The sequence below is a fragment of the Hypomesus nipponensis genome, chromosome 9 (genome assembly GCF_054491055.1).
Source record: "Hypomesus nipponensis isolate SF chromosome 9, ASM5449105v1, whole genome shotgun sequence".
Taxonomy (NCBI): Eukaryota; Metazoa; Chordata; class Actinopteri; order Osmeriformes; family Osmeridae; genus Hypomesus; species Hypomesus nipponensis.
This window is the reverse complement of record NC_140369.1, coordinates 9,233,219-9,245,308: the sequence shown is the minus strand read 5'-3', so window position 1 is coordinate 9,245,308 and position 12,090 is coordinate 9,233,219. Positions and strand designations below refer to the sequence as shown.

The following is a 12,090-nucleotide window of genomic DNA, read 5'->3' as shown; positions in this document are numbered from 1 at the left end:
TATCTGCACTGGGTTTCAGGGTTATTCAGTGAAGCAGTGAAATTGCATTAATTGACATGCATTCCATTACTGAAGCTTCTAATTGTAACTGCAGTTGATTGAGGACCATAAAGTGTGTATCAGAATACTTATTTGCAAATGTACACATTTGACATTTTCAACTCACAAAGTTGCAATGTAAATAAAAGTCCTCTTCGTGTAACTGTCTGTTGCAGATGAGGGTCTTCTTTTGAGACAATCTCAGCTAATGCTGGGGACACACCACAGGATAATTGGGTCGATTTCGGCCCTTCCGACAATCCTAGGTAACATATGTCCCGATTATCTTGATGGTTCTGCAGATTTTATCTGATGTTCCCTTGGTGTGAGGTGTGTTAAGAGTGACCACACACTGTAGGAGCAAAACGGCAAAATCTAGGATTTTTTGTCGTCATGTTTGTGGTCTCTCACAGTTTGAAAATCTTATAAGATTTAAAAAATCGTATTGTGTGTCCCCAGCATAACTCTTGAGGATCTTAAAAAAGAAGAGTTTAAAGGTTGTGACCTCCATGTGACTTGGCCCAGTGGTAAGAGAGCAACAAGTACCGTACTCACAGTACTGTATAATATAAATTTTAGGTCCCAGTTCTTCATTAACATTATGCTGCTGTTAACATGGTTTTTTTTTCTCATCCACTCAAACCATGGAACACACGGTTGTCACAACTTGACAGTTGTTCAATAGGATCTTTGACACAAATCATTGTCAAGCACGCACAGTAAATCTCTCTGTTGCCACACCAGACCTAAATGTACATTGTTTTTATTCATGGACCCCAGAAGACTCTTACAGAGCAGCGTAACAATACTTGTGCTAATACATTTTAATTATTATTATTTATTTATTTTTACATTTAGCAGACACACTCTTATCCAGAGCGACTTACAGTAAGTATAGGGACATACCGCCCGAGGCAAGTAGGGTGAAGTGCCTTGCCTAAGGACACAACGTCATTTTGGCATGGCAGGGAATCGATCCAGCAATCTTCTAATTACTAGCCCGACTCCCTCACCGCTCAGCCATCTGACTCCCTCACTTTAATTGGTCCTCACTGAAGGATCCAATTACATGTTATCAAATCAGAAGACTGATACTGGTAATACTTTCAGTAAGCAGTATATTTGACGTATGTGTGTTTCCTGTCTGATTATGGTATTTGTGTGTCTCGTCCAGATGATGAGGTGGCCTTTCACACCAGGGAGGGCCCCGTCCTCAAACACAGCCTGAGTGAGAACATCACCTCTGCTCTGCTGGATGGCAGCATCCTGGTGAGGAGATGCCACACACATAGCAGGGGATCTGATTGATTGACTGATGTCAATCCGTCTTGGTTGTGTGATTGGGGGAGGCACTTCATCATACATATGGAGGCATCCACAGATGTCACATTGTATTTTTTAAATGATCACTTCGATTTTTTTCACATACATTTCCGTTTTTTTCACAAGAACCTGATGAACACTTCAGGTATATTTTTCTGGCTTACAACTTTAATCACTTGAGTAAAATAATATGGCTAAAGTATAATGAGAGCCTGTTTGATTTTTCTCTAAGAGATTTTAGACCATAATAAAAATATATTTATTATTTAATAAGTGTCATTTGCAGGTGTATAATGCACTTACTTTTGTTCTCAGTGATTAATAAAGCATGTCAGTACAACTCGATGTCTCGAATTGTGTCAGGCAGTTAAGGGGTCAATGGAATGCTTCAAAGAATTAGTGTTCTACCCCCCCTGTTGGTTACCATGCGTACACCTGTAGCACTGCTGCTCACAACATGTCACAAAAGTACTTATGTCAAAATATGGTGGATATCTCTGTATGTTGTTTGGATTCGGCATTGTATCTTCTATATTCTTTGCTTTCCGTAAGAGTATATGAGGGTCCAAATTGTTTTGGTTCTGGCATGTTGACGGGCACCTACCATTGGCGTCCTATTGCCTACGTCACCACATTTTACCGAATAAGATGGAACAGCGTGGAACAGCCACATCTTTGTAGCGGTGGCTAAAGTCTGAAATAAACAGGTAACTTCAAACTTTGAAGTTTATTGTACCATGGTTAAAATGCATATTTTATAAAATATTGGGCTAAAAGTGTTGTGTTTGGCTTTTCCCATTCATTAAATTCGGAAAGGCTATCTAGGTTACTGCTGGGTGAACTGTGTTTGAAGGTTTCGACTGGCACCTAACTTGTGGATCACAGTCTCAATCAGGTCTTCCAATTTTATGCAGATGTCACTTAACTTTTTGATTCAGATAAAGATGAGGGGCCCACAGTTGATCGTCCAATGCGTGATGCTTCTTCTCCTGGCCAACCACATCCAAACAGCCAGGCAAGGGCAGGATATCAGATGTGGAGGTAGGTTTCGAGGCTACGGTATTTTCAGAGCCGTACAATATCTTGGCTTCTTTTATCTTTTTTTTTTTAACCCATTAATGAGACTATGGCTTTAAACAACCATTATTTTAAACCATGTATATATTGCCAATCAGCTTGCAGGGCATTAGTGGATGAAATGGAATGGGCAATATCCCAAGTTGATCCCAAGAAAATGATCCAGACAGGATCCTTTAGAATCAACCCAGATGGCAGCCAATCTATTAGAGAGGTAAGGACAAGACTACCTTGGCACAACAGATACTACCTTTGGTACAAGTACAAAAGTAGTTTTATTACAATCCTTATTGTAATAAATTGCCGTCCCTAGTTCTTCTGCATTCCTGTGTCTATTTTTGTTTGCAGGTGCCTCTCGCCCGCTCTGAGGGTAACCTCCTGGAGTTGATGGAGGAGGTGTGTGAGAAGATGAAGGACTATGGGGAACGTGTGGATCCTAACACAAGCAGGAAGACCTATGAGAGGGTCACATCTCGAGATGGAAAAGCCATGGACCTCTCAGAGGCCAAACTGGATTCAAGAGTTAGCTCCAGTCTGAAATATGCTGTGAGTAGTTGGTTTCTGATCTCAATATCGAATTGCATTTTTAAGTGCATCCACATTCATTTATTTATTTAATCTTCCCTTCAGTGTGAGACAATTGTTGAACTACATGAAGACGAGATTATTGAATTCTTTGCCCATCAATCGGATAATGTTAAAGACAAACTCTGCAGCAAGAGAACAGGTATGCTCTCTTATTGTAATCTTTTATGAAATGGACTTGTATGCATTTAAGTATTTACTTGGAATAATAACAAAGGTAATCAAAAGTAAAATGTGAAATGGAAGAAGTAGAGTAGCACTGACCAAGACAAACAACACATTTAATGTGGAGTCTGGACTGGGTGTAACAGTATGAGGTTTTATTTGCTGTATGATTCTCTTTGCAGATCTCTGTGATCATGCTCTGAAAATGCATCATGATGAGCTCTAACCGAACACAGATCTACCTTCTAAGGGGGGCATTAACCCCTCTGGCAGTATGGACTTAGCCCATCCCTGGCATTGCCCATCCTCAGATGAATATCTTTGTAAAAAGAACATCAAAGTTTGGATTGTAATATCAGTTCCATTAACTAGATACAAGCAAAGGGTATTTACTACCTCTCAGCGTTATAAGGACATCTTTGATATCTTGGACATTTAACATGAGTAAACCAATATTGTATGTCAAATGGTTGTTTATCGAACCATGCAATTTGAAATCACTGAAGCTACACAATAATTTCATATGAGAGTCTTTGTTATTAGATTGATTCTTAAGCAAATATATGTAAAAAGGTGCATAAATGTCATTTGATTGACTTCTAGACTCAATTTACTTGTGTTCCACAAGAATAACTTGAACAATTAATGGGGAATTCTGTTAATGTGAACTTAGTTCACTACATATCCCCAAAATGTATTATTGTTGGTGGTTTGTCTCATTTTGTATGTTCTTGCCTCTTTTTTTTATGGAAATATATCTCAACATCAATTGGATTTCAGTATATAATTATGGCTGTTATTTTTCCTGATGGATGCACTTATTATTTCTGGCTATTCACATTAACTAACAAAATAACAAATGTACGACAAACTTTCAATTTGATAATTATAAAACATCCATATGAGTGAAACTATATTCAGGCACATGAATCTGTTCTCAGATTATCACTGACGATCTACGTCACCTAAACCATGCTTCTTCTCAGCCAATCCCATTTTCAGGCCCGTTCCTCTCAACCTTCACCCAGACTACCAACATCAGGAGGGGCACCTTCAAAGAAGTACTGGGGGAAATAAATCAGTACTGTAGGTTAATATTTATCTGTCGTGACAAATCCTTTGTCTCTAATATGTCACTACTGACTGCTTGCAGATTTGCCCCAAGGCTTCTGAATAAGGTAAGCAGATGATACGCATGATTATCCCAGCCCAGCTATAGCTAGCTGCTGGCTAGCGCAATTTCGGCTAACTGGCTATGGACTAGGCTAGTCACTGTAGGTAGCTGTAAAGTAGCATTTGCTGTTCCTGACAATGAAGCTAGCAAACCACATAGCATTATCAATAACACGCTTGTAAAGTAGTTAAAACAGCTATGTGGATACAATGTAATGGCAGGGCCGTCAAATTAGGACATTAGGCGTTAGCAAGGTATCCGCATGCTGTAAATACATACTGTGCTATCTAGCTAACAGCGTAATGTTTTACTAGCTTTGTGGCAAGAAGTTGGCTAGTTGGGTGCATTTGCTAATTGGGTAGCTAGCAAGCTACCAGTACGGCGCGTCCATGGCATGTGTTTCTATAGAGTTAAGACGTTATAAAGCTACTACGAGCTCGGAAGCAAACTAGCTCCTAAAAGCATATCAGTGTAGACAATATAGTCAAGCTTACTGGCTAGCTAGAAATCTCACTAGTTAAGTAAAATTACTGGGTTTAAAAATAGACGAATAAAGCTAATCGTGCATGCACTAATTGCTGTAATTAAAGCACATGATTTAAACTTACTAAAAGAAACGTTTTGCCTGACAACACTTGGGCAGCACTAGACGAGTTTGTCAGTTGCACACATTTCTCAAGGTTGAAAAGGTGAATGTGAACCAATAATTTGTTATACCTTCCCTCTTTCCATTCTGGTTTAGGCTGTTCCATTAAATACTGCTTTTCAGATTAAGATGTGTGAGCCATCAATAAAAGTACAAACGTTATTCTCTAATATCTTGTCTGTTAGGAAGTTGTAACTTTTAGTTGTAAATGCATTACAGCTTAAACTGGTGATTCCTTGCTGATTGATTACTGACACTGCTTCACTGTCAACTGTCTGCAGAAACAAGCCGTCTATAGGCTATTTGTGTCAAATCATGTCAAGTGCAGGCTTGCTTAGATGCATTAACCATATTCATTTTGTGGTATACTACACTTTCAATGAAAAGACAAAAGTCTTTCTGAAATGTGAAACCATTTTTGCTGTTGTCTCAGTCTATAGTGTAGGCCCAATGTGTAGCCTCTTAACCTTGTTTGAATGATTGCTTCTCTCCTAATATTAGCCTGCATATTGTTTGCAGAGTGCTGCATGTCTTTCTGTGGCCTCCAGAAATGCTACTACATCTTCTGTAAGTAGTACCATTAACTTCTTTTTTTGAAATTGGATTTAGATTGATAACATTTTTGGAAGTTGTGTCATTATCTAATAGTATTGGTTATGTGGTAACTCTTGGTTAAGTTTTGCTATTTCTTTTCAGAACCTAAAAGATGTGCTATCAGACCTCATACCTAAAGAACAGAGCAGGATCAAAAGTTTTAGACAGCAGTATGGCAAGACCAACATTGGTCAGATTAATGTGGACATGGTATGTACTTTTTTTCATGGACTCTACCATACATATACCGTAACATATTCTAGCAAATATCTCCACTATATTAGTTTTAGTATAATATATGAAAATGTGTTAAATTGTATGCATGTTCACAGGTCTATGGTGGAATGAGAGGAATGAAGGGCCTGGTATATGAAACCTCTGTGCTTGATCCTGATGAGGTGAGTTATTCTTTTTTATTTCTTAGGCTGAATGAAGATTATAGAAGGAAAAAAAATGTCCATGCTTTTTTATTTAGGATTTAGTGACCTTTGATTTCATCCTGAACAGTTACTAGACAATCTCAGCCCTTTTGATATCGTATTATCTGGATTTGCAGTGGGTGAAATGCATACCGTGCAATCTTGTTGTAGGGAATTCGGTTCCGTGGCTACAGCATTCCAGAGTGCCAGCAGCTGTTGCCCAAGGCTCCAGGTGGTCAAGAGCCCCTGCCTGAGGGCCTTTTCTGGCTGCTGGTGACAGGCCAGGTGCCCACAGATGATCAGGTAAGGACATTAATTTGGAGAGCGTGGAGAATGTTCTGGCTTGATTGTTGATATAAAACATTGACTTCCATGGTGTCCAAAGATAGATACATTTTGTATGATTTAGATAATGCTCTGTAAAAATTACTTAATGAAAAGCTCAAAACCTTTCAAATATCTGTAGCACAAGATTCAGTCTAACCATACAGTGTGTGTAATCATAGGTGAACTGGCTGTCGTCAGAGTGGGCCAAGCGTGCTGCTCTTCCCTCCCACGTGGTCACCATGCTGGACAACTTCCCCACCAATCTGCACCCCATGTCTCAGTTTAGTGCAGCCATCACTGCTTTGAATAGCGAGAGCACCTTTGCCCGTGCTTACTCTGAGGGGGTCAACAAGGCCAAGTACTGGGAGGTAGGCTGAGGGGAAACTGCCAACGTGTACCTGGTGACTGCATAGGCTGATCTCATCCTCCTGTATTAACGGTTGATTCAGTAAAAACAATTTTTTTCTCTCAGTTTGCTTATGAAGACTCCATGGATTTGATTGCTAAGCTGCCCTGCGTTGCAGCCAAGATCTATCGCAATCTTTATCGTGAAGGTAGCAGCATCGGTGCCATCGACTCAAGTCTAGACTGGTCCCACAACTTCACAAACATGCTTGGATACAATGACACCCAATTCATTGAGCTTATGCGTCTGTATCTTACCATCCACAGGTAAGGGCACATTGTTTGTTTTCTTTATGGAGGGACCCCCTCAAAAATCATAAGAGTTTTTTGGCTAAATGACTGATTCTATTATTATGTGCTGTCATAGTGACCATGAAGGTGGTAATGTGAGTGCTCACACCAGTCACTTAGTGGGCAGTGCCCTATCAGACCCCTACCTGTCCTTCAGCGCAGCCATGAATGGACTAGCTGGACCTCTTCACGGATTGGCCAATCAGGTGTTTATGAGTGTTTGTATTAATGCTGGGCCTTATACTCATGTTTCTCTAATCTCCTGATGTAATGGGGCATTGTTGGGATTGAAGTACTAAAATAAAAGGTGGCTGGGTTGTAATTTGAAGCTGTGCATTACTTTGATCCCTGTAGGAGGTACTGGTCTGGCTTACTGCCTTGCAGAAGGAGATGGGAGGAGAGGTGTCTGATGAGAAGATGAGAGACTACATATGGAACACACTCAAGTCTGGAAGGGTGAGTGGGAGTGAGTCATTGTGTTATCAGATGTTGGTTGCATGATGATGTTTATATTTTAGCACAGCTTTTTTTTTTTAAGAAGCTATTTTAACTGCTTTTGCTACTCTGCAGGTCGTACCAGGTTATGGCCATGCCGTCCTGAGGAAAACAGACCCACGGTACACCTGCCAGCGTGAATTTGCTCTCAAGCACTTGCCTGATGACCCCATGTTCAAACTGGTGGCTCAACTCTACAAGATTGTCCCGAATGTCCTGTTGGAACAGGGCAAGGCTAAGAACCCCTGGCCCAACGTAGATGCCCACAGTGGAGTGCTGCTACAGGTGAGTCAGAGGTTGCAGGAGGAAGCCATTTAGGGAACTGATAACAGTTTAGGATATTCAAAGCCAGGATGATAAAGGGCTTTTATAAAAGCAAGATTTTGTCCTAATTGCTAGTTTTTGCTGATTTTGTTAAGAGTGAAAAGATTTGGAATTCACCAAATCGACCTTTTGTGTAGCATATTGCAGTTATTGCTAATATAGTTCTAGTCTTGTTACAACAAATTAATCACCCCACTTATTTTCCATACATTATTTTCTCTGTTTTTGTAGTACTATGGAATGACAGAGATGAACTACTACACTGTGCTGTTTGGAGTGTCCAGAGCCCTGGGTGTGCTGGCCCAACTTGTATGGAGCCGGGCGCTGGGCTTCCCTCTGGAGCGCCCCAAGTCCATGAGCACAGAGGGACTCATGACCCTGGTGGGGGCAAAGTCTGGCTAAAATGGAAGATCAGCAAAAAAAGGAGAAGGAAGAACAAAGGGGGGGGATATTGGGGGGGGGGGATGTGAAGGTGTAGTAAACTTATGAATATAAACATTAAGAAGGGCCTTTGCTGGATTTAGTTGATCCATAGTCTGCGACACTAGGGTGATATATTTATCTTTTTGTGAGACTGGGCCATGGCAGTTCTGTCTTGAGATAGTGAATTGGACGCTGTTCTCGTAAAAAAAAGCCTAATATCAAGTTAAATTATTCATTGTTTAAGTTGAAGCTCTCTGTATGCCAGAAAACAACCTTTGACACAAAAAAGAGACAACACTCCATGGCAGGAAAGGTCCTTTTGTAAGATAACCACTTATCAGGCCTTTTTAGGTAATATGTACAGTATGCAATGACCAGGATCTGTATGTTCCACAGAGCATGGCTCCTCATAAATAATGTTACACCTTTGTCAGTAAAATGTGTATTTTACCTCGTAGGCTGGATAGTCACCAACCAACAGCACCTTGGAATACTCATGTTCAATCTGCAGATGGCTTGCGTACAATGCCTTTGCAATGGCTGAATCGATTCTTTTTGGAGAGTAGTCAATTTACATGATTATCAACAGGGTTCCAGGTCAACGTTTTCTTACATGTGAACTCTTCCTGGCCTCTTTTCTGTGTATTTTGGGTTTAGAAGCGTAATTCAAAAGAATTTATAGGAAGCAACCACACCCAACGATGGTAAGAAGGTGTATGATGTCCTCTTTATAAAAAGAATGTCATGTCAGAGCTAGGAAATGTTCATTACTTTACAACACCAAAATTATGCTTGGTCAGTGTTAAGGAAGTCAGTCTAATTGCCCAAATATTAATATCTATTACAGTACTTTTATTAAGAATACCAAATACAGATTGTGTATTGCTTGGATGAGTTCCTCAACTTTGGGACATCGTTTTAAGGTTGTCAAGGGGAGGGCGAAGCCTCATGTATTTGTAATACTGTTTCAATACAGAGACTGCAGATCTTATCCTATACACTCCAGCTGGGCGCCACACTTCTTCCCCAAATTGTTTTATTCACATTCTAAAAAGGCAACCACACTTACATTTTATTTTGTTGATCTTCAACATGTATAAAATTATTTTCCCCCTTTGTAGGATTACATAAATAGTTTAACTTTCCTTAATTTTATCGTGTTCTACCATACCTCAGATCTGTCTGGTTCTGTAGAATTCGGTCTTCTGCCAGATCATTGTAAAGTTGATAAAAGATCTAAACTTAAGGTGTGTACAGTGAACAAAGGAAAATAAAAAATAGGTAAAATAAATGTTTTTATTAACTTACTCTGTGCGGTGTCTGGAATGTACTTGTATTCTTTTGACAATTCCATGACAATCATTGAATGCCAAAAACAATGGCGTGGCAAACAACGTTATTTTTGAGGATGTATTATCTGAAGAAGTCAATCACAATTATTCTCTTGAGACCACAGTGTCTTGAGTTTCTAGATGTTAGTGAAAGAGAATGCTAGATATACTGGAAAATGTCCAACAATCCTTACAACTGAAAAATATGTATTGGGCTTGTGAGCTACATGTGTAGGATCCCAGACATCCCCAGGTCACAGTAACAGCACCTCATGTTACATGACTTCTCTTGGTATTTTTGTCTCTGGACCAAACTTTGTGCCAGCTCGCTGCTCAAAGGCTGCCACCATTTTCTTGACAACTTCATCAAAGAACACTGAAGCTAGCTGGGAATGAAGCAACGAGCGAAACTCAAAGGAGATCTACAACACAAAAATCAGGGGAGAAATTCTAAGATTGGGAAAAAGGAGATTCTAAAATACATTTATCTTGCTTAAATTATTTGAACATTTACTTATTTCTCCATATAGCCTACTGTATTTTAATAAATAGTTTTGGAAAGTACAAATGGAGAAGGTCATGAGGAGTGACTTACAGAAAAGTCAACAGTGCAGGATCTGGGATACCCTGGTATTCCCGGGCTGAAGCGCCATATAGTCTCCAAGTGGTTGAAGAGTTTGCCATCTGTACATATAGCCTAGAAACGAGCACAATCAAAATAGATGACACACAATATTATATTTTTGTATTTGTACTGGTGGGAAGCTGTAGCAGAACTCTAATATAATTACTTCAAGTATTGTGTTTGCTTGATTTACAGACCTTTACAAGGTGAGGGTGCACATTGGTGATCATGGATGTGTATCTCTCAACCATAGGGGGGAAACCCACTTCTAGCAGGGCTTTTGCATGACTGGTCCTCTTCATGATTGTCTCAGATTTTTTACACCATGGCACAAAGTGCTTATACTCATCCACATTAGCTACCACATCGTACATCTCCTGCATTGAGTAGCTGGACCAAACAAAATAGGAACAAGGAAAATAACACTTAGTAGTAGATATCTATAGCAACATATCAGCCTTGAGTATTACAATGACTACACTGACTGAGAAACACTAAATAACGACCAGTAATAATAAAATGCATACTATTGTTTGTTTAAAACATTCCATAAAATGTTTTATGAGAGTCCGTAAGACATTTGTAATACCAAAATCTCAATTTACCCAACTATTCTCCGTTCAGAGTACTGTTTCCTTTTGTTGGTCAGACTTAAAAAAGTTCTGCTTCTTGTATTAGCAAGTGTCTTCCACTCTAAAGTAAAGAGAACTCTGGGAATCCGGGTCATTAGGATACCGTATGATGTCACATATCTGCAGAGAAAACAAGAAACCACATAAACAACAACTAGTAAATTATTCTCCTCGTCCATGTACATTTTACTGATCTGGGATTTATAACTTTTCCTATGGATTTGGTCTGCAACACACACGCCCCTTACTCACCTGCTTTGTTGTCTCATTCCGAATAAGATTCGTACCCTTGATCCCACACCGGTTGACCGGTTGCCAAAAAAGTTGCCACTTCCAGCAGATCACTAACTGTCCAAATACCCATGGACAATCGACGGGAGGACAACCCCGCCAAACCAGCCATTTGATTATTTTATGGATTCATCTTATTAGCAGTAAGAACTTGAAGTGCAAAGGTGCACACAGACATTGTACATTAGCCAATGTGGCTACGCTAATAGCCTACTATACTGTACTACTAGTAGTACTGGTGTAACAGTATTGGCTACCTAACTCCTGCTGTTGGTCACATTGATGTAGAGAGCTAAATAATGTAGCCTAGAGCTAATATACTAGCTAATATAGACAGTTAACTAGCTAACAGTTAACGCGTTACCGCCTATTTTGAATGCCGATATTGAATAACATCTTACTAGCTTAATGAGGCGGTAATTTACGTCCATCATCCAATGTGTTGTAGTGCTAGTCGTAGTACAAGCAGTTCTAGCTTGGGTAGCTAGGCTAGCTATTCTAGTGGTCCACCTACAGGATAGATAGCTACTCACACACCGACTGGCACTGTATAGCTAGCTATTAGTCAAGTAGAGCCAGCCTGCTAGCTTAGTCGAGTCATGGCTAACACTTTATTCCGACACCGATTCAGATTTTAGTACAGTTCTCGGAGTCCATGCTAGCGAAATATGTGAAGACGCGTAGCCGGTGTCCGTTGCATTTAACAATAACGGTCTACCACCACCATAGATAGATATATATATATAATATTGTTATGACCACCACTATCACTTCACTTGACTTCGGATGTCTAACAGTGACCACGCCCACACTGTATTGCGCAAGTGTTTTGCCACGTGACTTTTCATTCATCATTTCGGTAAATGCACAAAATGCAGTGCTTGTTCTTACAGTTTAGGCTAAACACGTACTGCTGTAGTCTGT

The 12,090-nt window shown here is 39.9% G+C and overlaps 3 protein-coding genes across 3 annotated transcripts; 2 read left to right on the top strand and 1 right to left on the bottom strand.

The window, feature by feature from the left end:
- Positions 1–1,981: 1,981 nt before the first annotated feature.
- cnpy2 (canopy FGF signaling regulator 2) lies at positions 1,982–3,976 on the top strand. Its single transcript, XM_084704708.1, has 6 exons — positions 1,982–2,069; positions 2,301–2,403; positions 2,538–2,653; positions 2,788–2,985; positions 3,070–3,166; positions 3,372–3,976. Exons 2-6 carry the CDS (start codon positions 2,307–2,309, stop codon positions 3,413–3,415), a joined length of 552 nt encoding a protein of 183 aa, XP_084560834.1. The 5' UTR covers positions 1,982–2,069; positions 2,301–2,306; the 3' UTR covers positions 3,416–3,976.
- Positions 3,977–4,179: 203 nt separating this feature from the next.
- On the top strand, positions 4,180–8,716 carry LOC146272721 (citrate synthase, mitochondrial-like). Its single transcript, XM_084704705.1, has 11 exons — positions 4,180–4,367; positions 5,529–5,576; positions 5,706–5,813; positions 5,936–6,001; positions 6,194–6,325; positions 6,529–6,717; positions 6,822–7,021; positions 7,122–7,251; positions 7,400–7,501; positions 7,616–7,825; positions 8,096–8,716. Exons 1-11 carry the CDS (start codon positions 4,320–4,322, stop codon positions 8,264–8,266), a joined length of 1,404 nt encoding a protein of 467 aa, XP_084560831.1. The 5' UTR covers positions 4,180–4,319; the 3' UTR covers positions 8,267–8,716.
- An 853-nt stretch (positions 8,717–9,569) lies between these two features.
- On the bottom strand, positions 9,570–11,964 carry LOC146272720 (coenzyme Q-binding protein COQ10 homolog A, mitochondrial-like). Its single transcript, XM_084704707.1, has 5 exons — positions 11,128–11,964; positions 10,849–10,995; positions 10,441–10,633; positions 10,214–10,315; positions 9,570–10,040 (listed from the first exon to the last, which is right to left on the bottom strand). Exons 1-5 carry the CDS (start codon positions 11,142–11,144, stop codon positions 9,894–9,896), a joined length of 606 nt encoding a protein of 201 aa, XP_084560833.1. The 5' UTR covers positions 11,145–11,964; the 3' UTR covers positions 9,570–9,893.
- Positions 11,965–12,090: the final 126 nt, after the last annotated feature.